The sequence below is a fragment of the Betta splendens genome, chromosome 1, assembly GCF_900634795.4.
Source record: "Betta splendens chromosome 1, fBetSpl5.4, whole genome shotgun sequence".
Classification (NCBI taxonomy): domain Eukaryota; kingdom Metazoa; phylum Chordata; class Actinopteri; order Anabantiformes; family Osphronemidae; genus Betta; species Betta splendens.
The window spans coordinates 9,719,703-9,747,619 of NC_040881.3; the positions used below are offsets into that span (position 1 = coordinate 9,719,703).

Genomic DNA, 27,917 nt, shown 5'->3' on the forward strand with positions numbered 1-27,917 from the left:
GTGTGAAATCAAAACGAACCAAAGCCCGGGTGTTGGGACCAACCGTCGCCTGTCCCCGCGTACCCACCTTTGACAATAATCTGTGCGACGGCCTCGATCACCCCCAGCGTGGACATGGCAACGCAGGTGTAATTGTTGGACTGGCGCACGTCCGTCAGCTCCAGGACGTTGCGGCCAATGGGCATGTCGTCCTCTGGCGTCAGGTCTTCCGCTCCCAGCATCCACTTCACATAGGGCATGGGCGAGCCCACGGCCACGCAGGTGATGTTGACGTTCCCCCCGGGCATGATCTCGCTGTCGGCCGGGGGGATGGAGAAGCGAGGGGGGACGCGACGCACTGGACCAGGAAGGCAGGAGGAGACGTATGAGGGGAAAATGCCATGTTGACTGTAGACAGCAAGGTTCTACACGGAAGGCTTTGATTTTGGTTCTCACATGGAGTTTTATGCACATGATCGGAGCATGTGATATCAACATGTTTTATTCATGGTGTTTTCAGGTGTGCCCCATTAAATATTTCATGAAGTCAAACAGACTCTCACGACAAACACACACACACACACACATACACACACACACACACACACACACACACACACACACACAAAAAGACACATGCACTGATAGTGAAAAAAAGAGAGATGATGAGCGTCTCAAAGGAGCAAAACGCACAGGCAGGTTTAAACCTTCAGTGGCGCACATGAAAACAGCCGAGGCGCACGAGCACAAATGGCAGTTTAATGGAAGAAAAGCAAATACACGGGAGAGACTCAAAAGAAACCACGCGGTTGTCGCGGTTACCAACCTTCTCGCAGCTCTGCAGAGGGAGGACGGCGGGAAGGAGGGGGGGGGGGGGGTTGATAGGAGAAGGGAGGAAGCATCAGAGAAGAGACAGGAGACACAGAGAGAGAACACGTTAGACACGGGAGCGTGGCAAGGCGGCGGCAGACAGAGAGAAACGAGCAGATGAGAGAGGGGAAACAGACGGCGCGAGGGGCCAGTTGGATGAAAGCCTCCCTGTGAGGCCTCCACAGTGCGCCTGTCAAGCCCTCACTGTGCAGCATCGCTCGCTGCTACTGGCCCTGTTAGACGCACACCGCTGCGTCTGCGCTGCCCGTGTCACGCGCCAAAATGTGGAGCATATGTTATTAACGTTAAGCATGTGTGTGTTTATGTCGGCGCGTGTGATTGTTTCGCATCCCCGTGAGCCACGCTGCAGTCAAAAAAGCAGCCCCCCCCCCCCTTTCTCGCGGGTGGGGGCCAGAAAACAGAGCGAAGGGCCTCGGGAATGAAAACGTCTCCGGGATTCAAGCATTTATCGGGCGCGTGTCTGCGTGTGCGTGCTGAAGGAGACAGCGCCTGAGGAAGCGAGATGCCTGTCAGACATGAGGGGAGAAACACAAGTCTTCAACCAGACGATGATGTAGCTTTTCTCTGAGGTCCAAAGGCTAAAGAGGAGAGTGAAACCTCCAGCACAGCCTAGATCTACTCTCGTGATGATGTCTTCTAGGGTAAACTGTTTGTTTGGACCATGGTCACCATAGGGTAGCATCCCCGTCCCCGTCTTACCTCGGACGTAGAGGTTAGCTGGTGTGGAATACCGCGTCCCGTCGCTGTTGGTGGCCACACACTCATACTTCCCCTGGTCTGACTCCTCACTCATCTCTATCTGCAGGGCACCTGGACGGAGGGAGGAGAAAGTGTAGAAGATAGAAAAAGGAGAGTCACACAGAAAGACAGAGAGGAAGCAGACCAATCACACAAAAGTGGAAGACTGCGGTGTATTTCATAAACGCATTTACATCTGAAAAGCAAAAACTGAGAAAAAAGCCTAAATGAGTCTGAGGAGGTTTTCAGCAAAACCAAGCTGAAGCCTGTATGAAGCACACAGGGCTAAAAAGGGAACCAGAGCTACAGGGACACATGAAGACGCTTCTACCACTGTCAGCAAGAATCTGCCCAAAACAGGGGTCAGCCTCCTGATTTAGATATGGAAAGAAAAAAACAAAAATACAAAAACAAACGCACTGACACAAAGCCTACAGTACAAAAACAGAGAGTGAAGTCTTCATGCAAGGCAGAAACGAATAGAGCAAGCAGCCAAAATGCAGAGAAGTCCAGTCACAAATACAGGATTAGGAAAACTCTTGGCTGAAAATTGAGATGAAGTTATAGAGAGAAAAAACATTTTTTAAGTATACGTTTGACAAAGATACGGCCATGGCGAGATATCCCCAACCCTTCGGGATCCACCAGTGGGATCAGGAGTGTGATGTCATTTAAAACACACCCATTAAAGAGGTAAAGAGATCAACTGACCTCCGTCAGGGCCAACAGATTTAAAAAAAAAAAAGAGAGAACGACATACGCAAAGCCTTGGGAAGGGACCGATGCTTTCTCGTTCCCTGAAAATAGAAAAACTGTCAAAAAAGTCAACCAGAGGTTCTTTAAAGATGGTGTGGAAAAGGCAAAAAAGCGCCCATAAAAACTTTATCAAAAAAGTGGTTGTTTGGGGCTTTTTGTTGGTGATGAGACAGGAAAGAAGGAGTAATGGTAAAAAACTATGGAGAAATGTGTGTGTGCATGTCCGTGAGTGTGAGCACGCGGGAGTCCGTGCGTGTGTCGGAGTCTTTGCCATCTGGACTTTTCAGGTTGAGCGAATAACAGCTGGGAGGGAAAAACAAAACGGGGGCATCTGATTGGGCAAATAGAGACAAGGTTGAAAGAGAGGCCGGGTCAACTTCAGGTCAAGACCACAAAAAAAAAAAAGAACGGAAAAAGGAAAAAAGAAAAGAAAATCAGTTCATAAAAAAAAAACAAAAAAAACGAAGAGAGGTAGAAGTGACGCTACCTCAAACTAGGCCACAAAGAAATAAGTCGTAAACACGTCATGCTAGGAGACTGGAAACAAGGAAAATGTATGCGATGTTAAAATGATGGAGACAAAATAGGAGAGAGATCACAATATGACGAAGAAGAAAGCCATGGAGTCGAAGAGTGAACACTGAGGCTGGGATGGAAAATGAAAGGATGTCGAGAGGATGGAGGGCGAGAAGAGAGGAGGTGATTCAAAGTCACATTATCATGAATTGCTGAGCTCAATTCCAATTCCCCCTCCTGCGCCTACTGCAGATCTGAACCCGCTGGATGAGCGTCACCAATATGGCCGAGTCACGGGCGACTCCGGCCCACATTGATTAACCCATGCAGAGCTGTGGTTTTTCGGTCAGATCTCTGGGCCGAGTAGGAACCAGGGGTCGAGAAAGGAATCGGGCCACTGTGTCATGTTGGTCCTCCCAGCAGTCTTACCTCGTATGGGCGTGCCACCTGAGTGGGCAATGAATGCACGAGATTAGAGAAGGAGAAGAAGAAGAAAATGTTAGTACCACGGCAGGAGCAGGGGGGTCGGGGAGGGAGGGACTTGGGGAGGGGTGGGGGTGTGGGTCTGGGGGTTGTGGGGCTGGGAGAGGGAGTAACTTGGAAGGGAGAAGAATCAAATTAGAGAGAGAGAGAGACTTAAAATACAGAACTGAATTCAGCGAGAAAGAGAGCGAGACGAGAAAAGGGCACGAAAGAAAGTAGGAGAATAAATAAAGACAGAGTGAGGAGGAGACAGAAAGTGAGAGACAGTGACAGAGTTATAAGGTAATGGGTTATTGATTTGGTGTTACTGACTTGCAGCGGGGGCAGATGTGGCTGTGGGGGGAGGGGGGGTATGTGCGCTGCTCTAACAGGGCTTAACCGACCCGGGTCTTAACCCGCCGCTTCTTCTGTAATCCCACTAGTTGTACGGTTTACGGAGCAGTAGCAGAAATCCAACCTTCGCCATTTTGGCGTCAGAAAAAGTCACTGTCTGTATCGATTTGACTTTTTTGGTGCTTTTTGCTTCACCTCCCACTATATCTCTGAGATAACTGGCAAAAAGTTGACAACGGAGGGAATCTTTCCATCACCGTCACAGCTAAATCTTTCTAATCCCGACGCAGCAGTAAATGTCACGCTGGCGTGTCACCAGCGAGACGAACCAAAGAGCACAAGGTGTGTTTGTGCTCCGTATCTTCAGTGGACCGTCGGCAGTAAGGGAGGGGGTCCGCTGAAGACGAGGGATGAGCTGGACAGCGTCGGACTGTTACAGTGGCCTGATCGCAGCTAACTATCTGAGACACTAGAATCAGACGGAGCAGGCGTCAAGAATGTAGAGAAAAAATTGTTGGATAATGGGTGGATAATTTGGATAATGTACCTAGTTTAACACACTAACCACACTGTCTACACTGTAGAGACTGGAGTTAATATGAACCGTACATACACTACGCTGCAGAGTCAACGTCTAGAAGTCTGAGGCCTGTCAGCCATTGATTTTCTTCCAGTGGCTCCACCGGAGGCCTACCTTATAGCCATCTGGAGCTGATGGCTTATTGACTGGTAACTCTATACAGCAGGGCGGACAGAGTAAGTGGGTGAGTAAATGACAGAGTGAGTGAGTGAGTGAGTGACTGAGGGGAAGAACAATTGAATAAGTGAAGGAGCGAAGAGAGAGGTGACGTAAATAGGCGAGTGTGAGGAGGAAGTTATTGCATTTGTGTGGGTGTGGAGAGGCTGCGGGTGCACAGGTGAGGGTGGGGGGCGTCTACCGCTAGGGTGACAGAGTGGTGTCAGTGCTTGTATGTGTGTGTGTGTGTGTGTGTCTGTGTGTGTGTCTGTGTGTGTGTGTGCGTGTTCTGTACACTATGTGTGAGTTGAATTATCCTTGTGTGACTGTTAGTAAAATGCATGCCATGCATTTTAATAACACCCCGGCATTTGTAAAAGGTGAGCAGCAGCAGCAACAGTAGCAACATTAGTGAAGAGTAAATAGAGAAGTGGACAGTGAGGGTGTGGGCCTCGGAACAGAAGCACTTACCAAAGGACTCTGTGGTTAAAAAGATACAAAGAGAAAAGAAACAGCACAGACATGGCATTACAATGGGAGCACTGGTTACAGAGGAGTTGACTTAGCAGAAACACCTTGAATAAAGCAGTGGAACTGTCATGGATACTGATTTTCTCTACACAGTCACAATCAACTACTTAGTCATCACCACCTAAAAGAGGTCAGATTAACATAGCTTGTAAAGTTACTCATTTTGATTCTATAATGTACAGGTTACGTCGAGCAGGGCAGCAGGGGTTGAGCCAATAATAATAATAATAATAATAATAATAATAATAATAATAATAAAATAACAGGGACAAAAGCAAGGAGGTTCGTTTTCCATAAAGAAGCCAGAGAGTCACAAGAGAGGGGGTTTGGAAGAGCTGGTCCCTGGAAGCAGGAGGATGGAGGAAGGTCTGTTTGGACAAGTTGGGGTGTTACACACTACTGTGGCTACAGAAAGACCGGTTGGACCGGGGCATGTGTGCGTCATTGACTTTGGATGCAACCGTTTCTCCTCTCGTACGAGATTGTTTCGACGCAGTCAATTTCATCCTCACGCGAGACTTTCAGCGGAGTTTGGTTCAGTCACAGCAGTGAGCTCTTTGAGGGGAGGGCGCTCCCTCAGCACACGCCACCATCACACGGGTTCAGCAGCTTCTGGCAGCGGAGACATTTCTTTAAAAATGGCTCGCTACGCGTTGCACTGATGCTTGTTGTGATTAATATTTTATAATTTCGCACAAAGGCCAAAATAAAATCATCCGTGATGGTGAGTTGCATGGGAGGACCTCCGAGAGGCTGGAGGAAGGTAGAGAGAGAGAGAGAGAGAGAGAGAGACAGAGAGAGAGAGAGACAGAGAAAGAGAGAGGCCTCGACTTTTGAAAGGCCCTACGGAGTGTGGAAGGGTTGGCAACCAGACACAATCAACTCATACCACAGCAGCAGAGAGGGGCAGCTGAGAAACACAGCCAGAGACCACGGCAGGAGGGGGTCGGGGTGAATGAGGGCAAAAATAACAGACGCTTTGTAGGAGCAGAGGCATAAAATAATGGGCCGTTGGGGGAAACGGGACGTGGATACTGAGCAAAGGTTAAAAAGCACAGTGGGGAGTTTGGAAAAAAAACAACTAAAGACCAGGGACTTGAGGGGAAATGAAAGAGCGGAAGGACAAAAGGGTTGGTTACCTGAGCGGAGCTGCTTGATTCGGCCATTGTTATTGGATGTGTTGACTGGCAGGAAATCCTTGAACCAGGTAATTTCTGGGTCAGGGTTGCCACTAGCGGCACAGAGCATTGTGGCGGTCCGAGAGCGCTCCACCACCTTGAGCTGGGGACCCATGTCAATGGTGGGGTACCCAGACGGCAGCTGGTCCTCTGTGGAGATCAAACAGAGCCTGTTCATGTCAAGGCCACGCAGCGTCATCATGGCTACCGCTAACAATAGCCTTAGCAGGTGGGCGTGTATCACTTAATTCTAACATTCAGAGTGTATTCAGTGTTCAGGTCATCAAATGCATAACTCAGATTTAGACCCAATATATGGTTTTTGCATCAGCCTTGAGCCTGGAGGCAAAACCTTTGAAGAATCCCACGCTGAGGTCAAAGGAAATAACCAACATTTGATTCCATCTGACAAACTACATCACTAAAGCTCAAGGCTCCCGCTCCTCAAATAAGAATCAATTGAAAATCAAATACTGTCAGTTCGGCTGAGAATCCACAGCGGTTCTAGCTGCTCGGGTTACGGCTGCCGAACCTCGAGCCTCTGAGGAAGTTCACGTCTTGCATAAAATCAAATATGCGAGTCCCTTAAAGACACGTCCACTGGGATTCACTCCCTGCTGGGGAGGCAAATCAAACGTAAATTTGTAGACACTCGAGACAGTTAAATGAAACACGAAGACTCATTTCGCTGCGATACATGAAATCAAAGCCAACTTCATTCGAGCTGAATAGGAGGCAGGGGACAATGTTTCAAGGCAGGCTGGGATCAGAGCCCTATGAGCTGAACAGACACTCGTCTCACCCTTGGAATCAAACAGGTTCAAAGCAAATGGGGTTTTAAAAACAGATTCTTAACTTTGTTTGAGGCTACGCTTTAAGAGCGCAAGGTGAATGTCAGATTCATGAGTCATCCATAATAAAGTCTATAGGAGACACATGGATGAAGAAGGCGGGCGGGCAAAGACTGTCTGTTTGTGTTTGCGACGATTGCGATGTATTTGATCTAGTCTATTTTAATTTCAGCCCATTTTTTTCACCCAGAATCCCTTGTGACTTTATCCCTCTCAACCACACAGAGCCTCATTAACGGGAAATCCTAGCACTGAACCTCGCCAAGGAGATGCTAATTCTGGTACTAGCCCATCGAACCGTAGCCGACAGGTCGTGAGACACAGGCTTCACAAGTGTGTGTGTGTGTGTGTGTGTGTGTGTGTGGCCTTTTAACAGCTCCGGTTTCAATCAATCACAACGCCCGACAAATGGAAACACGGGCACAATAAACCCAGGGAACAAGATGAGAAGGTGTTTGCATGTGAGCGTGTCTGTGTGGGCGGCCGGCGAAGGCAAACTAACGTGTAGCAACGCGGCGGAAAGAGTGGAGGATGATGAGAACGCACACGGCGGCAGAAGGAAAAACAGGCCGAGAGAGCAAGAGGAAAAACAGACGCAAGAGAGGGAGACGGCGCAGGGGACCCATACGGCATAATAATCCTGATTCTCTCTGCTTTCATTATGCAGACGCTCACTTCAAAGCCAGCCCCTCATAGGCAGGAATAATACATTCTATTTCATCTACCTGGGGTGGGACTCTGCACTCAACACTGAGGACGTGCAGTTAGGATGCGACTCCCTGAGATCGCGCGTCTCTAGTCGCCCGCGTGCACTAAACAGCCGCAGATGTGCGCCGGTGCAGGTGTGCAGGGGCCAGAGGGAGGAAAAGGCACACGCACAGATGCACGCAGTGACGAGCGAGGCGCTTCGAGTTGAAAGATGACAGCGCGCGAGGCGATACATCTGAAAGCTTTCGAGGGCTGATGAGAAGGACAGACGCTAACGCATGCACCAGTCTAACGAGGACAGGTGTAAGTAACACCACAGTGGATTTGGGACAAAGCTGTGTGTGTGTGTGTGTGTGTGTGTGTGTGTGTGTGTGTGTGTGTGTGTGTGTGTGTGGGGGACTGTGCCTCTGAACAGTAACAGTTACAACCCCCCTGAGGTCGGACCAGATGCGTAACCCTACACTCTGCTGAGTGAGGAGCCTTCCACACGTCTCACTGTTTCATTTGGACGTTCTCCCACTTCAGTGTTTCCACTGTGAGCGATCCAGATTATTTCACAGCTCATAGAAAAGCCCGATCGCACAATCATGGGAACCGCTGCGTACGGTGAAATCCACACACGTCCGCTTGCCGGGTTTGTCATCTGCATTTCTAGTCGACTGCAAGTGAACTCTGGCTTTAACAGTAATGGGAACCGAGGCGCGACCTGGCCCCCGCATTAAAATATCACGTCTGATCCCTGCACGAAAACCTGCTTCTATCATCCAGGACTGGATCAGGAAATACCGCACATAAAGGAAACACACAATAAAATTGACGCCTGTGCAATAAATGGAAACTGAATATGACAGTCCAGCATCACAGCAACACTGAGCTTCTCTTCTGCTGCTACTTTTGAATACTACAGTAGCTAACACAACATATTTAGAACATGCTAACAGGCACTGTGTGTGTTTACATTTCTATAGTATAAGTTTTACAATGAGAAATGATCTGGCTGCTTGTTTCTCTCTAATCATTTTGTCCATGTAGCCATGTTTGCAACTTTATATAGCTTTATAAACCCAAATAGTTCATAGCTAACGTTTAGAAATGTAAATGAATATAGTTTCTGATTGACTTTACTTTTCTTTTTGGCTCTAAATATGTCAAGATCCATTTAGACAACGCCTCCATTAGAGTCACTGCAAAGTTTTATTAAACCATAAATTATACATTATCTGCGCACACACTGGATCCTAAAGGATACAATTACTCTAAAGTTTATTATAATTTCAGCCGCTGCTAATCACAACAATTTACTGGAAGCCAAGATTTCAATTAGCCCGGTTCTAATTCCCAGTAATTAAGCTGGCTGACCTTAACACTGGATCCCTCCTGTCAGTCAGTCTCTCAGTCACTGGATCTGTCTCCACGGAGCCAGGGGACACGCGGAGACATGACTGACAAGACTCTGCGCGTGTCTTTGTGTGGCTCTGCACACGCGTGCACTTTCTCGCTGCCATTTGGACTGACAGTCTATCAGTGGCTATTAGCTGCTCCCAGGCGGCCTCTCGTTCATCCGCAACACAATGGCTCCTCAGAGAGGTAGGAAGAGGCGGATCGCTACATAAAGAACCTCGGCCCGTGCACTGTGCAACCCAGCGCACGCCTGGTCCAAGCCATACGAATGCATATGTTTGTGCGGTAATACGAAAAGCTGCAGCGGAGACACAAGTACACACGCACAGAGGCACTGAGATACAATGACAACCATGTGGGACAGGAAAAATTCTGGACGAATGGAGCGGAACAGCGCAGAAGATGCAAAGAGTGTTCTGACGTGAATAATTTAGAGGTTGCTGTGTAGCGGACCTAAGAGCATGAGACGGAGAGAGAGAGAGAGAGAGAGAGAGAGTGAGAAAGCGAGAGAGAGACTAAAGCAGAAAGGTATAAAAAGATTTGAGAAAAGGGAGAGTAAGTAAGAGGGTGTAAACTTTAGGGGAGACAAAGACACAGACGAGACAGAATCAGAAAGGAGTGGAAAAGAACTGCAGGATACATTATTACCCCTCGGAGAGACAGGATGGAGAGAGGGAGAGAGAGAGAAGGAGGCGAGATGCAAGAACAATGAGCTGCGGGTCCTTTCCCCACGAGCATGTACTGTAAAGGCAGACGATGTGATTATCCACACTTGAGCAGCTTCACTCACTAAGACACTCTTGAGCTTCAAACTACCGGTGCATAATGTTCTCCTAATGGACTCCACTAACACTAACACCACTATCTGCATTAATGGACTTTTGCTAACACTAACAAAACTATCTACCGCAGCGGCCGAGGCTCGCGCTCGCATGGAATCCATATCTACATTAGCAGCGCCGATGGTGAGGTCTCCATCGTTATGTTAGAAAGACAACTCCAGGCAACTGTCACATGGAAACACAAGCTCTAAACTATATGTTTATTTAATTTAGCTAATATATGTGAAGGCAGAACATTTTGTTGTTTACTGTATCGAACTAGTGAACAACTATAACCTTTTCTATGACTGGTCTATAAATAATTAATAAATAATGAGGGTATGAAGGATTTAGTCTTGACTGTGTAAACAGTAGAAAAAATGACAATAATAGTAAATTAATAGCTCATATTTCAAACAGAACTTATTAATTATTCATTGAAACTAATGTGTGTGCGTGCGTGTGTTCACACTCTGACCTCGTAGCACATTTAATCTGGTGGAGGCAGTGATCTCTCCTGCAGAGTTGGAGGCGTGACATTCATAAATAGCCTCGTCTCTCGGGGTTCTCAGAGGCTGGATCCTCAGGACCGAGCCGGACCCGTCGTCAAACTCTATAACCTGTGCGCAAGAAGAAGGCAATTTAAAATGACGAGGGCACGTAACGGGTCGGAGTGGATCCTCAGCCACGAGCTGCAGCACCTGTATTCACCCACTCGCACATACAGTACAGTCAGTGCTTTGTCGCGGCCTATGTCTCATGTCCTGGTCATGTTTGTTCAAATCCTGCACTAAACTGCACATTACGATGCTGTTGCGTAACTCACACACGCGTGTCCATCTGCGTTGTGGATTCTCAGAAGAGTCCCTCTAACTGAAGGTCAGTAGAAAGAAATCCCACCGTAAATCCTGACAGACAGGCCGGCGCAGAGGAATATACAGTAGCTAGTTGCAACCTATATAAGGCGGATTAAAAATAAAATATCTCCCCGAGTGATTTAATCACAAACAGGAGGACACCAGGATGAACTCCAACCTAGGAGGAATCTCAGCTTATTAAAGTGGAAAAGCACCCAGAGCTTAAGGTGACGCCAGCTGCTTCAACATCTCCGTCTAACAACGACTTGTGAGGTGGGGGGATATAATCAGAGATTTATAGCCTGCGGGAAACTAATAAGGCCGATCATATAAGAATCTCATATACTGTTGCCCGAGGCGTCATCTGACATATGGAGGAGTTTGAGCAGACAGCTTTTCACACTGTTGTGTAACCTTTGGACTGGGACTGGAACGAAGCAAGTAAACTGATCAAATCTTTAATTTTAGCATGCGCCGCGTGCAGTCAGCGTGCACTCTAATCCAATCTACATATAATTCATTCATCTTATTATATTCTACTTCATTAATAATCTGCCTTTCACTATTTTCATACAGATCACCGTGTCGTCAAATATTGCACGTTCAGTTTATAATGGCTTAAGATATACTGTAAAAGCAGCAAATCCGCTGCCATAAGCTACGGCGACGCAACGCTCCACATTTGTGTAAGAAAATATTAATTTGACCCAGAGCAGATGGTTTGCTTATTTCATGTCTGACCTACAGAAGCGAGGCAGTCCGGCTCCCCCCCAGTGCTTAATGGACACGCATGACTTCACATTTCAGGGATTCGGGAAGTCGGCGTCGTACCTCAAACCTCTGGTTGCTGACTTTCTTGCCTTTCTTGTTCCAGACGATCTTGGGCTGGGGGTCCCCCGTGGCCTGGCACACGAAGGACGCCACTCCCCCCTGAACTCCTGTCTGGTCCTCTGGGGTCCGTGTGAATCTTGGAGGTGCTGCGCGAAAAGAGGCAAGGTGAAATTGTTGGTGAAAATTAATTTAATTAACGTTAATAATTCTTCACACATCTCTATCAGTCTTATATATTTGCTGTATGGATGTAATATTAATGCTATAATCTTTTATGCAGCTTGAACACTTGTACTAAAGAGCGTGTTCCAGATGTGTGTGTGTGTTTGTGCGGCCTGAATAAAACAGAAGTCCAGATGAAATCATTTAGCATATTGCTGAACAGCGTGACGGGTTTTTGTGTGTTTTCTCCAGTGCAGTTGTGCCTGCGTGTGTGTGTTTTTCTGTGCACATGTGCAAGTTCCACTAAATGTCCCCGTAGCACCAAAGAAGCTTAATATTTCTGTGCCATAAAGGAATTATGAAGACTTACTCCTGACATGACCACTAAAGCCCCTCGTTCCCGCGGACGCCAACAATATCATAACCACAGCCACTGCTGGATTGTGACATCATGACATCAAAAAGATTCGCCGCGTCAGTCACGGCACGTCACTGCCAGTTCGCCTAATGGCATTCCAGCCAAACCAGAAAATCCCTACTTAAGGGCTTACCGCCAGCCACCCCGACAAAGGGAGAGAAATTGCTTTTTGCTGTTTAAAAGGAAGGAGGGGGAGAATCTAGGCTTTTTGAGAGAAGGAGCGAGAAAGAGGGAGTCCGGAGTTAAAGACGCGGGGAGAGCGGAACCGGTACAAAGGGAACACGCGTGCGAGAGAGAGAGAGAGAGAGAGAGAGAGAGAGAGACGCAGAAGGGGGAGCAGAACGGGTGAGGAGGGCACGAGTGGCCAAGGTAAAGACGAGCGGGACGCGGACGAGAGGGAGAGAGAGAGAGAGAGGAAGGGTGAAACGAGCGAGCGAGCGAGCCAGATGTACCTACGAACGCGGCCAGAGCCCCAAGCTGTCCAATCACCTCCACACCTCAGTGGCTCGTGGCCAGGCCTCCTGCAGAGACTGGCTGGAACAGCTTGTGTGTGTGTGCGTGTTGTGAGTTACTCATTATTTGTCTTCAACCGGGTTGAATGAGGTGAGTGCTGTGTCCCACCACAGAGCTCCTCAGCTGCCCGTCAGATGGACAAGCTGCCTGTCTCCCCGCGTTACTGATGGAGGGGCTCGACCTTCCCCTCGGCTCCATTTTCTTCCACAGATCAAACCTTTCCGAATGCCTGTTTTGTATCATTTCTGTAACTTCTCATCGACTTGTTTGAAACGGACGGCGATCGGAAGAAATCGCGCGTGCGTGTGTGTGTGGCACGGCTGAGCGAGCACACGCCCGCCCGGGAGGGAGAGAGCGAGGGAAACAAAGAATGAGGAGCAGGAGAATCACTCTCTTAATCCTCGTGCTAATCTCTCCCCCACAAAACAAATGAAAAGTGTAAAGCCAGCGGAGCCATACTAAAAGGCACGGTAGACCTTTCAATTGCTTTTTTATCTTTCCTCGCTCCTCTCTGTCGTTCCAGCCCTGATCCCTCTCTTCCTATATCTCCTGTTTAATTGTCTTACGCGCTCTCTTTCTCATATTTTACCCCTTATCTCTACACCCTGCTCCTAATTCTTCAGCACTGAATCACTTCCTTTCCTCCCTTCACAGCTGCTCTTCCAGCGCTGTCTTTCATCCTCCTCCTTGTTACTCTTTTTCCATCTCCTCCCTCCATCTCTGGGGTGTTACATAAGTCTTCCTGTCACATTGACTGACTTAATAAGGGGGGGGGGGGTGTTCTCCCATCTCGCTCCTGCAGCTCTTCTCTCTTATTTTTCTCCTCCCTCTCTTTATTGACTCTGTTCCGTCCTCCTCTCTCTCTTTGCTCAAGCACCTTTCTTTGAGTTTGTCCTCCTCCTGACGCCTCCTCTCTCCATCGTTCCTCCTCCTCTCTCCCCGTTTCTGTCTTACAGTGACTTCACATTCAGACTCATCTCAGCTGTGGCGATGGTGCCGCATGGTTCTTCTCCTCAACATGACCAAAGATGGAAAACTGCTGGATGAGTTACCAGTCAGATTTACATGGACTTAGACAGTGTCAATCAAAGGGTGGATGGAGCGTGGCCTACATAAAGGTCGCCATGCAGCGGCATGTGAGCAGATGGCAGGGACGCGGATTAGAAACTCCCCTTTTTGCACCACTTTTGAGCCGCGACTAAAGATGTGTGATAAACTTTGATCCCAGGGTTAAAGTTCATTCCATTTATGTTTTTTTAAATCAACAAAACAGACAGAAGTATTTTAACCTTTTCAGAATAAGACACGACCATATTTGGATAAATGAACCATCATGGGGGCGGTAGAGGTCCAGACGAGTCACACTTTAAAAAGACAAACAGCAAGACACAATGAAGCTAATGGCGCTATGTAGGAGACAACAGGGACGTACTGTAGCTGGCAGATGCTGTCTTAACCTACAGGGACGCTCCGAGAGATCAAGTTTGTAGGAACAGATGCCAACGCAAACCTTCAGGGAGTCTGATTTATGAATACAGAGTATTAAGATTGTGAAGCTGAATTTATAATCATTCAGAAATGCAAAGGACATATTTCTCAGAAAAAAATATGTGGCTTTCATACTTTTAATGCCAGGGAGAAAACAAAAGTGTGACGATAATATATGTTACGAAACCAAAGAATTGTTTAGGAAATGGGTTTATTATATAAAATGCATAGTGTAAAGTGATGGAACTTTACACTACAATTTATGATTCATTTTAGGGGCACATGTGCGAGTGAACTGAACTCAATCCTTTACAGCTTTCTCAAGTCTGTCAGAGCTACTGTACTGTATGTGCCCTGAGGCCCCATCTTGTGTTCCTGCAATCACTTAAACGGCTCCATGCGAAAAAGCATAAATCAAATGAACAAAAATTTATTCTGCAGAACACGACTGACCTACGTCTAAAACTGGATGTACCGATTTAAGAAATTGGAAACAGAAGCTCTGAGATGTTAGATTACCTACTGTACCATGTAAGTATAAAATGGATGATAAGAATATAGAATAAGTGAGCTAAGCTTTTATCAGGAAAACACAATAGCTTGGGCTAAAAGGAGCAGATGGGGGGGCCTAGACATTAACAGTAGCTAATCCTGTGTGTGTCTGTGTGAGCTCAGTCCTGTTGCTGCTCGGGGGCTAAATTGTGGATCATCCCTCAGAGGGGAAGGTAGATAAATGGTTATTGAACTTCCCGATCAGATCTATATCAGGCGCATCCCCTTCACACGCATCCGTGGATGAGAGCGTTCACACGCATTAATTGCTTTTGTGGGTATTTGTGTCGGCGTATTTGAAGTTGTGATCGCATCTGAAAAGGCTGCTTTGGATGTCGGTACAAATCTCCGAGCAATTGTGCCTGCACCTCGCGTTTTAGTCTCTGTGCGTATGTGGTGCGTTTGTGCTGATAGTTAGGCATGTAATGACTAATTTGCAGTCTCTGCCAGGGAAAGATCCAGCTGCATAGTGCTGTATGCGATGGTGGGCGGAAAGCTGATGACTTCCCCGACGAGAATTGAGTCAGGCTTGTCAGACAAGTTGAGGAACGAGGCCAATATCGGAGCCGGAGCCGGGGCCACGACAGTCAGCCTCAAGAGTGGGTGGGCAGCCGGCCAGAAGCATAACTTAAAACACATTAACATCACACCGGCACATCAAGAGCAAATTATCAGCTGCTGGCTTTCGCACTGGAAACGAAATTGGATAGCGGGGGCCCGTGAACGCACACAGACAGCCATCGGCCTGCTGCAGCGCAGAAACGTGTCGGTCAGGAAACATCTGGCGAAAAAGGCCATAACCTTTGCTAACAGCTTCTCTAATTCAACATAGAGCATTAGATTCAAATTAGATTGCTTTTACATCGCTGTGCAGCCAGTAGCTTCCCGCTGATGTAACCAATATTATTCCTACACTGTTGCAACAGCACAGGATAAAATGAGCATTTTTTAGTAATGCGTGTCCAATTAGCATGCCACTTAACCACCATAGCTGCCCCAGGGCTTGGCTAGTGCTCGCTTAATCAGGGTTAATTTGTTAGAAACACAAGGGGATGATTTAATCGAATGGGGTCTTCTTTTATACACAGGTCATCAGAAACACATGGGCGACCCACTGGGTGCACCGCTTTACTGGGTCAGAGCCGGCTTCCCATAAAGCTGAATAGAGGGGTTTCTCAGTGCTGGTCGCGGCGCATTACTCACACACCACTGCTCAGCCACGGTACAGCTAAGCTAAAGCTATCTACCGCAGGCCCCTTCACAGATGGCTGCACCTGCTAAGCTAACGCTAAGCTAACGCCGGTCAGATCGGGTTAGTCGCGGTCGAGTGCATAGCTATGCTAGCTGCTAATGGGCTCTCTGCTGAGAGCCAGCCATGTGGCGTACCGAGAGGAGCTCCGACAGCTGAAGACCTTCATTTTCTTTCCCATCAACACAGACTGCTCCTCTCCTCAGACAGTCTGTCCCGCTCGCGGATTGACGCTGATAGATGGTGATGGAGACCTTGTTGAGGGAGTCCAAAGGGTCACTGGGCTCCAAACGTGACGCACAGTGCTGACTCAAAAGGTGTGCTGTGCTTTTTACCCAGAATATTAACAGGAGACGGCACCAGAGGCCAGTCTGGGACCAGACCTCACGTACAAACAGTACAGTATGTGGTGCGTTCCAACCGCTGCTCAGACGGCAGAAAATAAATCTGAAATATGTCGTCTGCAAAAGTTCGCCAGCCTTTTGCACTGTGGCTAACCACAGTTCAATTAAGCACGCAGTGTTCCTTTTAGAAGCAGCCTAATTAGCTGGGGTGGTCATGGTGTACAATTATAATATTTCACAATCAACAATCACAGTTTGTTATGGTAATCTGCTTTTCTGTAATTATAAGCTGTCAATACGTTTCCCCACCATTTCCTCCTTACAGTATTTTATGTCATGCGTTGCACAAAGAAGTACTCTGAGAAAACTCTGCAGAAAACTGACTGCAGAATAAATCCCCATCGCTCTCCTGCTCCTGCCCGCTCTCTCTTGAGTTGTCACCTTAATGCAAAACCTAGCTTTTAATCTAATTAGAGGTATAATTTTACCCCAATGCTGTTTTGCCTCAACCTGCATGCTGACAAGATAATCACAGTTTCTATTTGTCTGTGAAGGAACTGAAGGTTCCAATGAGAACTAATTGTGTTGTGTAGAATTGATGTTTGTGCTTATTTGTGTGCCGTATTAAAATGATCTCAGCATGAGTGTAAAGGATCCATGGATCCATCATCCAGCTGGTTACTACAATCCATAACTAGCACCCTATTATTTTGCTATTTTGCTTTCACCTTCATTCCCAGCTTCTCCTTTGCTTTTAAAGGTTTTGATGGATGACCAAGATTAAAAGTGTTATAGCTACTTCAGCTACAGCACCAGAGTGTGTAATGATTTCTGAAGCTGTTGTTGTGATGCTAACCCTTTCTGTCACCTTCAATAGACAGATATCTGCAATAAAGTCAAGGGAGCGTAAAAATAGGGCATTCGAATTAACCCTTGTCTTATTAGGGGTGAATATTGCATTGCAGATGAGCGGGGCACATGATCACCTGAGGTGAATTTTAATAATAATAAAGTATTAATCATCATTGACTCGACATTAATACAGCAAATAATATCAATCGAGCGAATAGCTTCCCATTGATTCTTACCACTAACCAGGAAAAGGGACAATTCCATCAGTCTCCATCATGATCTAACCTGTCGAAACACTGGTTATAGATAATAATGTCAACCAGGCTCTCACCTTGTCTTTGCACTTTCCCTGACTCAGGCAATATCAATCAGTCACCTAAACGAAACAGGAGCCATCCAAGGAAATAAATGGTTGATCCTGTTTCACACTCTTAACTAATCCCCGGGGCGGAAACCTTTGACCTCGCCGATCCTGCCTGTTCATCTCATTCCACTGGATCCTGACAGCACCTCATCCATCAGCGACAAGGAGCTCGCACGAAACTAGATACTTATCACTGTCTAATCTCGTGTCTACTTTAATCAACGCACATGCACGTAAAATGGGCAACGGTGGCCGTACCCACACACGCAGGGGCCTGCACGCGTGTCAGTGCTCACAAATCCTTAGCGTGCTCGCAGTGCGGGTCGTTTCTCTAATGTTACGGGATAAAGCACTTAGATTTACTGTAAACATGCTCGCATCTAATGTAAATAACACTTTAGCACTAAACATAAATTGAATTTAGCTAAAAAATTAAACAGAATCAAAAGCGAGGCTCCCAAAACTTGCCGTCAGGCCCTGGTCCAGACTTATGGCTTGAGGCAAAACTAAATATAAAATACCAGAAGGTAACCGAAGAGCGTTCCTGTCTATCGTGTTGACATTTGGTGCCTTGCTCAAGGGCTAGAATATGTGGTAATGGTGTCACTGTGGGAAAGCGCCTCCAACACCTCACAGATTCCAGTGAGTCTAAAGGCCATGCGAGCGTTGGCTGCACGTAGTTGACAGGTTAATTAGTCACAACACAAGCAAGTTAGGGTTCCAGTGTTGCTCAGGCCTAATATGTCTTGTATGAAAAGGTCATATTTTCAGTAACTGGTTGAGCTTTGATTGATGGCCCGGCGTTATGTGGGAAACAAAGGTAAATGGGAAATGTTTTTCGCAACACGAGAGTTTCACACCATCTAGAGACACCCTGAGCACAATCTAAACTTCTTCCCCTGTGAAGCAGCGTATTTCCGCTGGGATTTGTTACCGGCGCGTCCGAGCCGGGAGGAGACGGGCCGCAGCTTGTGGGTTCAGGGGGCAAGCGAGGGTCGGCGGGAAGAACCGGGTCGCGGCGTCGTGTGTCGGCGACACGCGAAGGAGCGCGGCTTCTCGCTGCGTACGCGCGGCGGTGGCCTAGTTTGCGACGGGATCAGGGCACGGCTCTTAATCCACCGGATCATGCGCGCGAGCACGCCGAGGAACAGAATTGGTGGCGGTGGAGGGAGAGAGAGGGAGAGGGAGGAAAAGAGCGAGATGCTACTCCCAAACGCACAAAGCTCCTCCGTGCATCCGTTCTATTGTGAAACCAGCTTGTGTGCAGCTTATGCATATATGTATATATGGTCATTTGAACTATGCAGTCATCACATCCCATGCATAGGGGCGGAACTTGTGAAGGAAGAGAAGGGGATGCTTGACCCTAGTGGGAAACGATGCCACTGTGCAAACCCAGGGGAGTAAACAGAAAGGTGGCCCCCGTTTAAAAACGTATTAAACTCATATAGCATTAAATGTGAGTGAAGATAAGGACAACTGAAAGCAATTTTTCAGAGTGCATTTAACATTTCAAAACATGCAGACACACAGCCGAAAATGTCAGCGCCCCGGCAGCCTCTGTTCAAACTCTCAACATCCAAATCTCTGAGTGCCCGCTGTTGATATTAAAAGAGGCATTGCATGTCATACACAATGAGATAAAAAGGGAAAAGAACAGCCTTTTCTCAAACAACCCCCCCCCCAGCCGTTTGTCCCTCCTTTCTCGCCAGATTACGAAGGACGTGCCGAGAACCGGCAGCGGGCGAGCGAGGAAGGAAGCGAGAAAGGGAGCGCAGAACAGCGATGGACGAGGGCGGGGGAAGACGGACTATGAATCCCCTCCGCCCCCTTGACCCTCGCACGGCGGAAGGCCGGGTTTGATGGACGACCAGGCCTTTACCTGCCGACCCGGGAACGAGAGGGCGGGAGGAGAGGAAGCGAGCGGAGGGCCTCAGACCTGACCCGCTTTGTGCGCTCACACAGAATGCTTGTGTGGGTTGTGTGTTCAGAGGTGGTGCTCATCTGCTCAGCACTGCACAGCCACAGTCTTGGAGCTACGCTGCGTTCTCCTTCCAACACGCAGACCATATTGTACTTGTTTTATCACACAAATTAACATTTTTAAAGGAGATGTGCAAAGGAAACCCTAATAATATCATTATTACTCAGGTCTCTGGCAGGACTCCTCCCAGACATGTAACAGCCTGCATGGTGAGCTGGTCTGGCTTCGTCCTGCATTCTTTTTCTTTTATTATTCCTCCCACTCTCTCTCTGTCATTTCCTTTGATCTTTAGTCTGAGGACTGTCGTCTATAAACTAATGGAGTTGTGCAGAGCCAACGCTAATTATCCAGTTTTGGGAGAATCTCATTCCTATGTTTGCTCATGTTGCAATACACATCACACGCTTGGTTTCAAGCCAAAGCATGATTCAATTGGGCCTAAAAACACTTTAATTAATACATTTTGACTTTTTGCAAATCAAATAGGTTTAAACCTTTTTCTATCGTAAAGTATAAACGGCCTCCACAGCGGTTAATCATAACAAAACTGTAAACTGAACCGTAACAAGTTTTACAGTCCATGTAAACAAATCATCATACTAGCCACACACACACACACACACTGTCTCTGTCACGGTATGAACACAGTGACACAAGCTGCAGAGAAATTATCTGATTTGCCATATGTGGCCTGTCTGTCGATGCCAAGTAATACTGGGATGGACAAAAACAGCTGGCCTCAGATCAAACCTGCTGCTCAGCACACGTACGGGATGAAACCAATACTACGCAAGCAGGAGCCGACCAGTTGTTTGTAAAGGAAATCAGGACCTGATACTTTGTGGGTATATGCAGAGTACATGTGGTATATACAGTATGGTACAGTACATGTACAGTATGTGGTTCAGTGTGTTTTTACAGAGTCAATTGTGCTCATGGGTGACGTAGTGAAAGGACTCACAGTCGGCATCAGCGAGGAAGAGGAAGCTGAGGAGGAGCAGACCTGGACTGGCAGAGTGCATCATGGGATATGTCGACACATGCATTCTGTATCCACCGTGAGCTCACTGCCTCACTGTACAACAGGATGACAGAAACAGGCCCTCACAACCTGGAGACAGAGAGAAGAAGCAGAAAGGAAAAATATCCTCATTAGCATCCAATCCAAATTAAGACTTTCAGACATTATGGTTACACACACACACGCACGCATGCACACACGCACACACACACAGAAGTACATTCCCTCTAGGCCTTACACTCTAGTTATGCAGCTGCCTCTCTTCTTCTCGCTTCATTAGGACCATACACTTATCGCCGGAGGTGTGTTTTTGGTGTGTGTGTGTGTGTGTGTGTGTGTGTGTGTGTGTGTGTGTGTGTGTGTGTGTGTGTGTGTGTGCGCGCGTGCGAGAGAGAGTTCACAGAAGAGTTGATGAATTTCAATTTATGGCAAACATTTAGCTTCAAAACATCAGCCAACTTCCAAAGTTCGTGGCGTCTGTGTCTTTTCCTCTCGTCCTTCAGCCGTTACACAACCGCCAAAGCAGATCACACGCCGGATTCCTATCGAATGCACGTCGGCGCAATTTCAGAGCGATAAACAGGGAACGCCGGCGGATGGAAGGAGAGATTGATTCATGATGGCGAGATTAAAGTGGGCGGAGCCTGGTGGTCTTATCTGCAGCCCGCGCTGCTGGATCAGCATCCAGCTCTGTCATTTCATCCTTCATCCTATGAAGTCCCTTCATAGACCGCTCTCTCTCCGACTGTACACACACCTGTTACATTCACATGCATGCGTATTTCAACGCCCTGGATTGTTCTAAATAGACTCCATACTTAATTTCTCCACCATGTGTCTTCCTCGTGACTTCCTATGTTCTTTCTGGCCTTTTTACTGTGTGTGTGTGTGTGCGTCGCTCGCCCTGCCTGTCTGCCTCTCCGCCATCTGCACTGCGTGGCGTGAGTGTCTGGCATCAGGAGGGACAGGCGTCAGTCCGTGTGTCAGAAAGCTCCCAGCTCAAAACACACGGCACAATGAGACATGGCAGGTCACTGCTGTCGCCCAGAAACCCACACACAGCGGTGAGCGTGAGAGACGCTGCCCGGCGGCGTGCACATGCGCGCGCACGTCCCGACCCTGCACGCACTGCGAACGCACGCGCGTGCATATTCTCGCCGGCGCCGTGTGTCCTCCTGCCAAACTGTGCATGTGAGCTCTCCCAAAACCCGGACAGAGTCATCAGCAGCGGCAGCGGTTCTAATCCCCTCCACTCCTGAACAAGCTATCTGATTAAAAAAGGACAGGAGGGGAGGGGGCAGAAGAACGCCGGGACCCTGAGAATCCGGCAGCAACAACCTGCTAAAACCACACTTGATTTTCCATTTAGTTTGGTCCGAAACAATTGCTTTGGGATAACCTAGATCTGCACAAATTAAGTCCCCCGCACTGCGATTTACACTAATACACCAGATATGAAAACTCATATAGTATGAAAAGGAATATGTCGCTACTTAATCAATCTACCCTCAACCCACATTTTTTTTGGTGGTTTGTTTTATTATTATTTAGCATCAGGAATTAAAGTTTAGTTTTAGTTTAGTTCTTCTGGTTTATCTATTTTTCTATATTTTACTAATTGCAGTTAACAGTAGTAAGAGTAGCACCACTACTACTGACTTTATGGAAACTGCATTTACCTGCTTCAACTCAAAGTAGTTTGATTACTGCATGTGTAAAAGTAGACCTGTTTCGGCGAGTGTGTGTTTGTGTCGCCGCGTTCGCGTGTGGCCATTAATCACTCCGGCTGATTTGATGCCACTGGGAAACATGTGACACGGACATTGCATTATTTAGCATCTCGCTCCACAGCAGCGCCGCGTTAATTAAAGAGCTAAGATGTCGTGGAGAGAGGACGAGGAGCGGCGTGGACGAGAACGGGCGTGAGGACAAAAGAAAAGGGACATTCGAGCAGGAAACGAGAACGGCGACGGAGGCATAAAGAGAGACGACCTGAGTCAACGCGTGCACTCGAACGCAGCCAGGTCGTCATGAGATTCTAATCTGAGCAGCTGCTGTTAGCACCGACGGCCGACCGCGGACTCTGAGCCATTCTCTTCTATTAGTCCCTATCACTCAATTATACACTGTCTGTTTGCCAGAGCCTGCAGCAATCAGTCACACTTATCTCACAGATAGCTTGTGACAGAACAAAGACCAGCGCTGAGAATGACAGACTGCTTCATGTTTTTCACAGGAGGACACATTGGGAACAGGACGTAATGAGAGACAAGCTGCCACCAACCGAATCCAACCGCACTCAGGAATTACAGCGAGTGATTCATAAACCTCAGCTACTGTATAGATGGATCAATACATTTAAAAAATTACATCATCATCATCATCAGAAAAAAAATCGATAAGTTGCTATTAGAGTAAATGGTTGTTAATCAGATTAAGGCTTTGATATAGTTTGAAAAGATGAAACTTTTTGCCAAAACACTGATGTGGTGCATCTATTGCTGGACTACGGAGAAAATAATTGATTAGGAGACGGAAATGAAAAGTTGCAAAATGAGACACGCAATAAAGGAACAAGAAAAGCAAATTAAACAGGAGAACCAAAAATAGAAGGCCAAACAAAGCGAATGTGGGTGGCTGATGAGGGAGCGGGGAGGCTGAACTACAAAGCGAAGGCCTGGTGCAGGCTGGAAGGGATGTTGAGAGAGAAAGATGGAGCCAAAGACAAAGGACAGATCCTAAAAAGCGTAGCTTAAGGCGAAGCGTGTGCCAGGGAAAAGAACACTGCGTATTCTAATTTGATTTGATATTCCCAAAGCCGAGCCACCAAATGCAATTAGACATAGTAATTAACTTATTCTAGTTGGCCTATTGAAACTGCGGTAGACTGACAGAAATGTCAATTTGTATTTGTTGCATCATAGCGCTGCACGGAAAAACAAGATAAGCCAAACGGGGGAAAAACAAGCTGTGTGTTCCAGCCTGACGAGGGCCCTGGAGGTCACGGGAGGTCGCGGGGGGGGGGGGGGGGGGGGGGGGGGGGGGGGGGGGGGGGGGGGGGGGGGGGGGGGTGGGGGGGGGGGTGGGGTGGGGGGGTTTTGTTTTTTTTGTTTTTTTTTTGTTTTTTGTTTTTTTTTTTTTTTGTGTTTTTTTTTTTTTTTGTTTTTTTTTTTTTTGTTTTTTTTTTGTGTTTTTTTTTTTTTTTGGGGGGCTGGACCAACCCACACTGTCCACCAATAACCCGTCGATCGTCCAAGTCGCGCTTTGAGTCGCGTGACACATCAGCGGATCATTTAACAGCTCTTTAAATTGATACCAGAGCTTTATCAAACGCGCCTTGTCGCTATCGGAGGAGCAGACGCGCTGGATAACGAGCAGCACGGAAATATGATTTGCAAAAAAAATAAAAAATAAAAATGAAAAAAAAATGCAGCAGCCGTCGCCGCAAACAAAGCGGAGCTGCGAGAGGCTGGGAGGGAGGCGGCGCTTTGATGTGCCGCATGGAGCTGGGCACCAGTAATCCTCAGCGCTGCAGCGGCCGTACGCACTGTATCCTGTAGCGCTCAGAGGCTGATGACTTACATCTCCTGCACAACGAGAAGCCACATTTCCCCTTGTTTGCACGTGGCTTTTCACAGGTCAAATCCACACCCTGACCTTCACCTGCAGACGTCGCAGTCTGACCCAACAGGAGCTTTTGAAACAAGCTGAGGAGGAGCAAAAACTTTTAAATCCGAAGCTTGAAGCCATGAAAAAATTATACACACGTTAATATTTAATTATCATGCCCCAAAATGACTGGACGCGTCTCAGCCGTGTGCACTGTGAACTCACCTTTCAGCTCTTCAGCTTTAGGAAGGGAAAATGGCTGCGTCTCATCTACCGCTTCGCTTATAAAGACTCAACTTGTAGCTGATCAACAGGCCAACATCAGTTTATCCAACGCCGACAGTCGACAGCTTCGCCATTCAAGCTACTGGACGACTGATCAAATTGGTGTTTTTACTCGGAGATAAAGCTCCAAAAGTCTCAGCAGTAATTTGAGTTAGCGATCGGGACACAAGAAATCAATAAGACAAACTGAGAGGAGAGGAAGTTCAAATGTGATTGAGGGGGATGAAGACTTCAGCTGTGTGGCTCAACTCAGCTTATCACATCCTCTGGACCCCCAACACTGCCTCCCTCCCATCCTCCCTCCCTTCCTCCGATTTGACCTTTCCTTCCTCGCCTTTAACACAACTCCTGCTCCTTTCCCGTTCTACGCTACCTATAAAAAAAATTCCTTCTCAGCAGTATTTTTCTTCTAAATAAAACCGTAAACAGGAATTTCACATATTTCTGTGTTCCACGAAGACTTAAGTATTTCATTGGTATTTAAAAGTTAAAAAAAAATATTGTAGCTCTTCTATCTATAGAAGGATCCTGTTTTAAGTTGCTTAAAAATAAAAAAATCTGCATAAAATCCTGCCCACCTCCCGCCTCTAACACATGAACGATGAAAATCTACATTGTTATGACACTGCTGAATAATGGGCAGGCCTTGACAATGGGAGAATTAGAGCGGCTGCCTGGAGAGATGGTGTTGAATGGACATTTATATATCACAGTAAACACTGTTGTTGTTGATGTAACAGATGAGGACGGACCCAAAGACAGCGCGTTTGCGCCAATTTATTTCAGCTGCAGTCGGAGCTGATGAATGCCCTGTTCGTGGCACAGGCACAGTAATGCATTCCACCAGCTCCACTGGCTGCCCGCGGACTGCCGCCGCACCGAGGCGGGCAATTTGACCGCGTCAATAGTCATCGCGGCGCCCACGCTCGCTGATTGTCATCTAAAAAACTTAAAACGCCTCCCACCGCTACTCCCACGTGTCACCGCTTATTTCGCCGCCTTCGTCTGACATTTAGTGACAGACAGAAACACCTGGACCTGTTTATGGTCTCCGTTAGCAGGCATTTAGCCGGTGGGTGGTTCCGCTCTGGCTCTCCCAATAATAAATGATCCCTAATAACAAAGCTGACACGCAGGCAGCTGAAGACCTGGAAACTGTGCACTAAGCAAAGTGCAGAATTTGACCAATCGAAGGGTTAAGCCGGCTGTGACTAAGAGGCCCGTCGGACCAGCCTCGGCACCCATGCATGATATTGTGGGAGCAGGCAAGAGTGAGAGGACTGGAGTCAAGTTGAGTGGATTAGCGAGAGGTGGCGGTGGAGGGATGACAACATGTAATTACCTATGTACCCAGCCTTTAGTGGAAACCTCATCGAGGGCTAATTGAGCGGTGCATTAGCGAGAAGCTCGTAAAGAGGCAGCTGGAGAGATGTGTGTGTGTGTGTGTGTGTGTGTGTGTGTGTGTGTGTGTTTGGGGGGGGGGGGCAGCTGGGGGGCAAGAAGGTTAAAGAGAAGGAGGTTAATGGCACAGCGAGGAAGAATGAGCGAGAGGGAGGAGAGGACGAGGTCAAGTAATGTGGTCAAGTGCATGGAGAATATATAACTGTCTATTAAACATGCTTTATGTGGCACACTGCAGCATTTTATTAGTAAAAGCAACATAATACTTTAATATTACATTACATACAACTTCATCAGTAGATGAGATTAGTCGGTTACAATTAAAACTAGTGTCAGCTCCATTAGATGAACATAAAAGCTATATTCTCTCCGCGCCGTAGCGTAGTGCCACGAGTCTATAACGATAAATAAATAATTAGCAGAGAAAAGTAAATCAACAAATTGAAGACCTTTGATATTCCTGTGTGAGTGCGTTGGTGTATTTATGTTTGGCATCGTGGCCAAGATACATCCCGGCTCCAGTGGCATACACAGCAGCAGAGAGCCTTTAGTGCTGTGGGGGAAGTGGCACATCGGAGGCAGTCATCTCTGTAATGCGCTTCAGTTCATGGATGAACGGAGGGAAGGAGAGATCTATGGGTGGGTGAGCCTGCAGTATTGTTACGGTGTGACTGCAGTGGCCCTACAAATACTACTGTAAGCTACCGGGGCTGGACACACACACACACACACACACACACACACACACACACACACACACACACACACACACACACACACACACACACACACACAGGTTGCATGACTTCCACGGGCAGGTGGAGTAATAATTTACAGACCTTCAGCGAGTCCCGCCTCAGATAAAAGGTGGATTTCCTTCAGAGCACAAGTGGCCTCACCCCTCAATACCCGAGCCTTTAATCCATTCAGAACCCATCACGAGGCCCGATCCCACTCGTCATACAGCACGCGGCGCTAAACCGGTTGTTGAGCAGACAACGCGGCCCTCGACCGTCCGCTCTTCCTTCCGGCCGCCTTCACCTGTGGCTTCGGCCGGGACACGAGCGTGCGGCGCCTCCGCAGAAGCGGCCGCACGCATGCAGTGACTCAGCGGGCGCCTCTCTCTGTGTTTTTGCCCTGAGTCAGAGGAGTGGGAGGGCGCAGCAGCCGCACGGCCGTCCTTGAACCCTGATCCGTGCATTCACTGAATTCCATCGTGCGCCACGATTCAGAGGACGGCCTTCCTCTTTCTAAGAGGAAAAACTCCTCTGCACTCCCGGCAGCTGATTCAAGCATAGCTTAAAGTGAAGCTTCTTGGCTGCACGGAGTCAAGACAAACAATAGAAACCCAGCGTGAAGGTCAAAGGGGAGGAGACGGAGGGTTCAGTCTAAAAATAACACTTTTGATCAATGTTCTCCGATGTCTTGTTGCAACGGCTGAGGGAGAAGGATGGGGTTACCGGTCCTCCACCCCCCCATTGATTTTGGCCAGCGGAGGAGCGGGACTACATGCACATGACTCAAAATAACATGCGGGGAAATGCAAAGCCCACACAAGGCTGTCTAAATGACGCCAAAGAAGCCAGTTCCTGGGCTTTCCTGCAGGAACGCGCCAACGCGCCGCGTCACTTTTTCCCGGCGCCGGCCGCCTTTCGCGTTCCACTGGCGGTTGTTTGGCGAGCGAACTTCGGCTCTGTCAAATGGAGGAGAAGGGAGACGCAAGGGGGCGGAGAGGAGAAAAAAAGGGGGATCTCGCTCCAAGTAAAAAGGCGAAGCAGAAGAGAGGGAGCGCTAGAGAGATTCAAGAAGGTTCAATAATTAAGACTGGCGACAATAAATATGTAATGCTTTTTTCACTCTGCTTCTTGAAGATGGGACCACAGGGAGACGAGACCAGGAAGAGGACTAAGTACACTGGCCATTAAAAATGGATGCAAGGAACACCAGTCTTGACTGGCCCCGTCAACCAACCACCCAGAATGTTGTGATGTGAGTTGCCGTGGTTACAGGGCTCCCAAATGGTCCTTGGTTGTCAGGGTGAATCAAATCAGACATCTGAGCGCCA

General features: G+C 47.7%; 1 protein-coding gene across 28 annotated transcripts in view; it reads right to left on the reverse strand.

Moving 5' to 3' along the window:
* ptprdb (protein tyrosine phosphatase receptor type Db) overlaps positions 1-27,917 on the reverse strand; it is a 97,675-nt gene that overhangs the window by 25,343 nt on the left and 44,415 nt on the right. For 8 of the 28 annotated variants that reach the window (XM_029155085.3, XM_029155139.3, XM_029155206.3 and 5 more), the window contains 9 exons: positions 20,498-20,647; positions 11,611-11,756; positions 10,401-10,542; positions 6,103-6,291; positions 4,904-4,912; positions 3,310-3,327; positions 1,570-1,680; positions 806-817; positions 68-337 (listed from right to left, as the gene is read on the reverse strand). In XM_029155085.3, the coding sequence (XP_029010918.1) occupies positions 68-337; positions 806-817; positions 1,570-1,680; positions 3,310-3,327; positions 4,904-4,912; positions 6,103-6,291; positions 10,401-10,542; positions 11,611-11,756; positions 20,498-20,582 (982 nt within the window). In that variant the 5' untranslated portion in view covers positions 20,583-20,647. The remainder of the gene's footprint in view (positions 1-67; positions 338-805; positions 818-1,569; positions 1,681-3,309; positions 3,328-4,903; positions 4,913-6,102; positions 6,292-10,400; positions 10,543-11,610; positions 11,757-20,497; positions 20,648-27,917) is intronic. The other 20 variants (XM_029155104.3, XM_029155216.3, XM_041071829.2 and 17 more) reach the window with 5 other exon arrangements.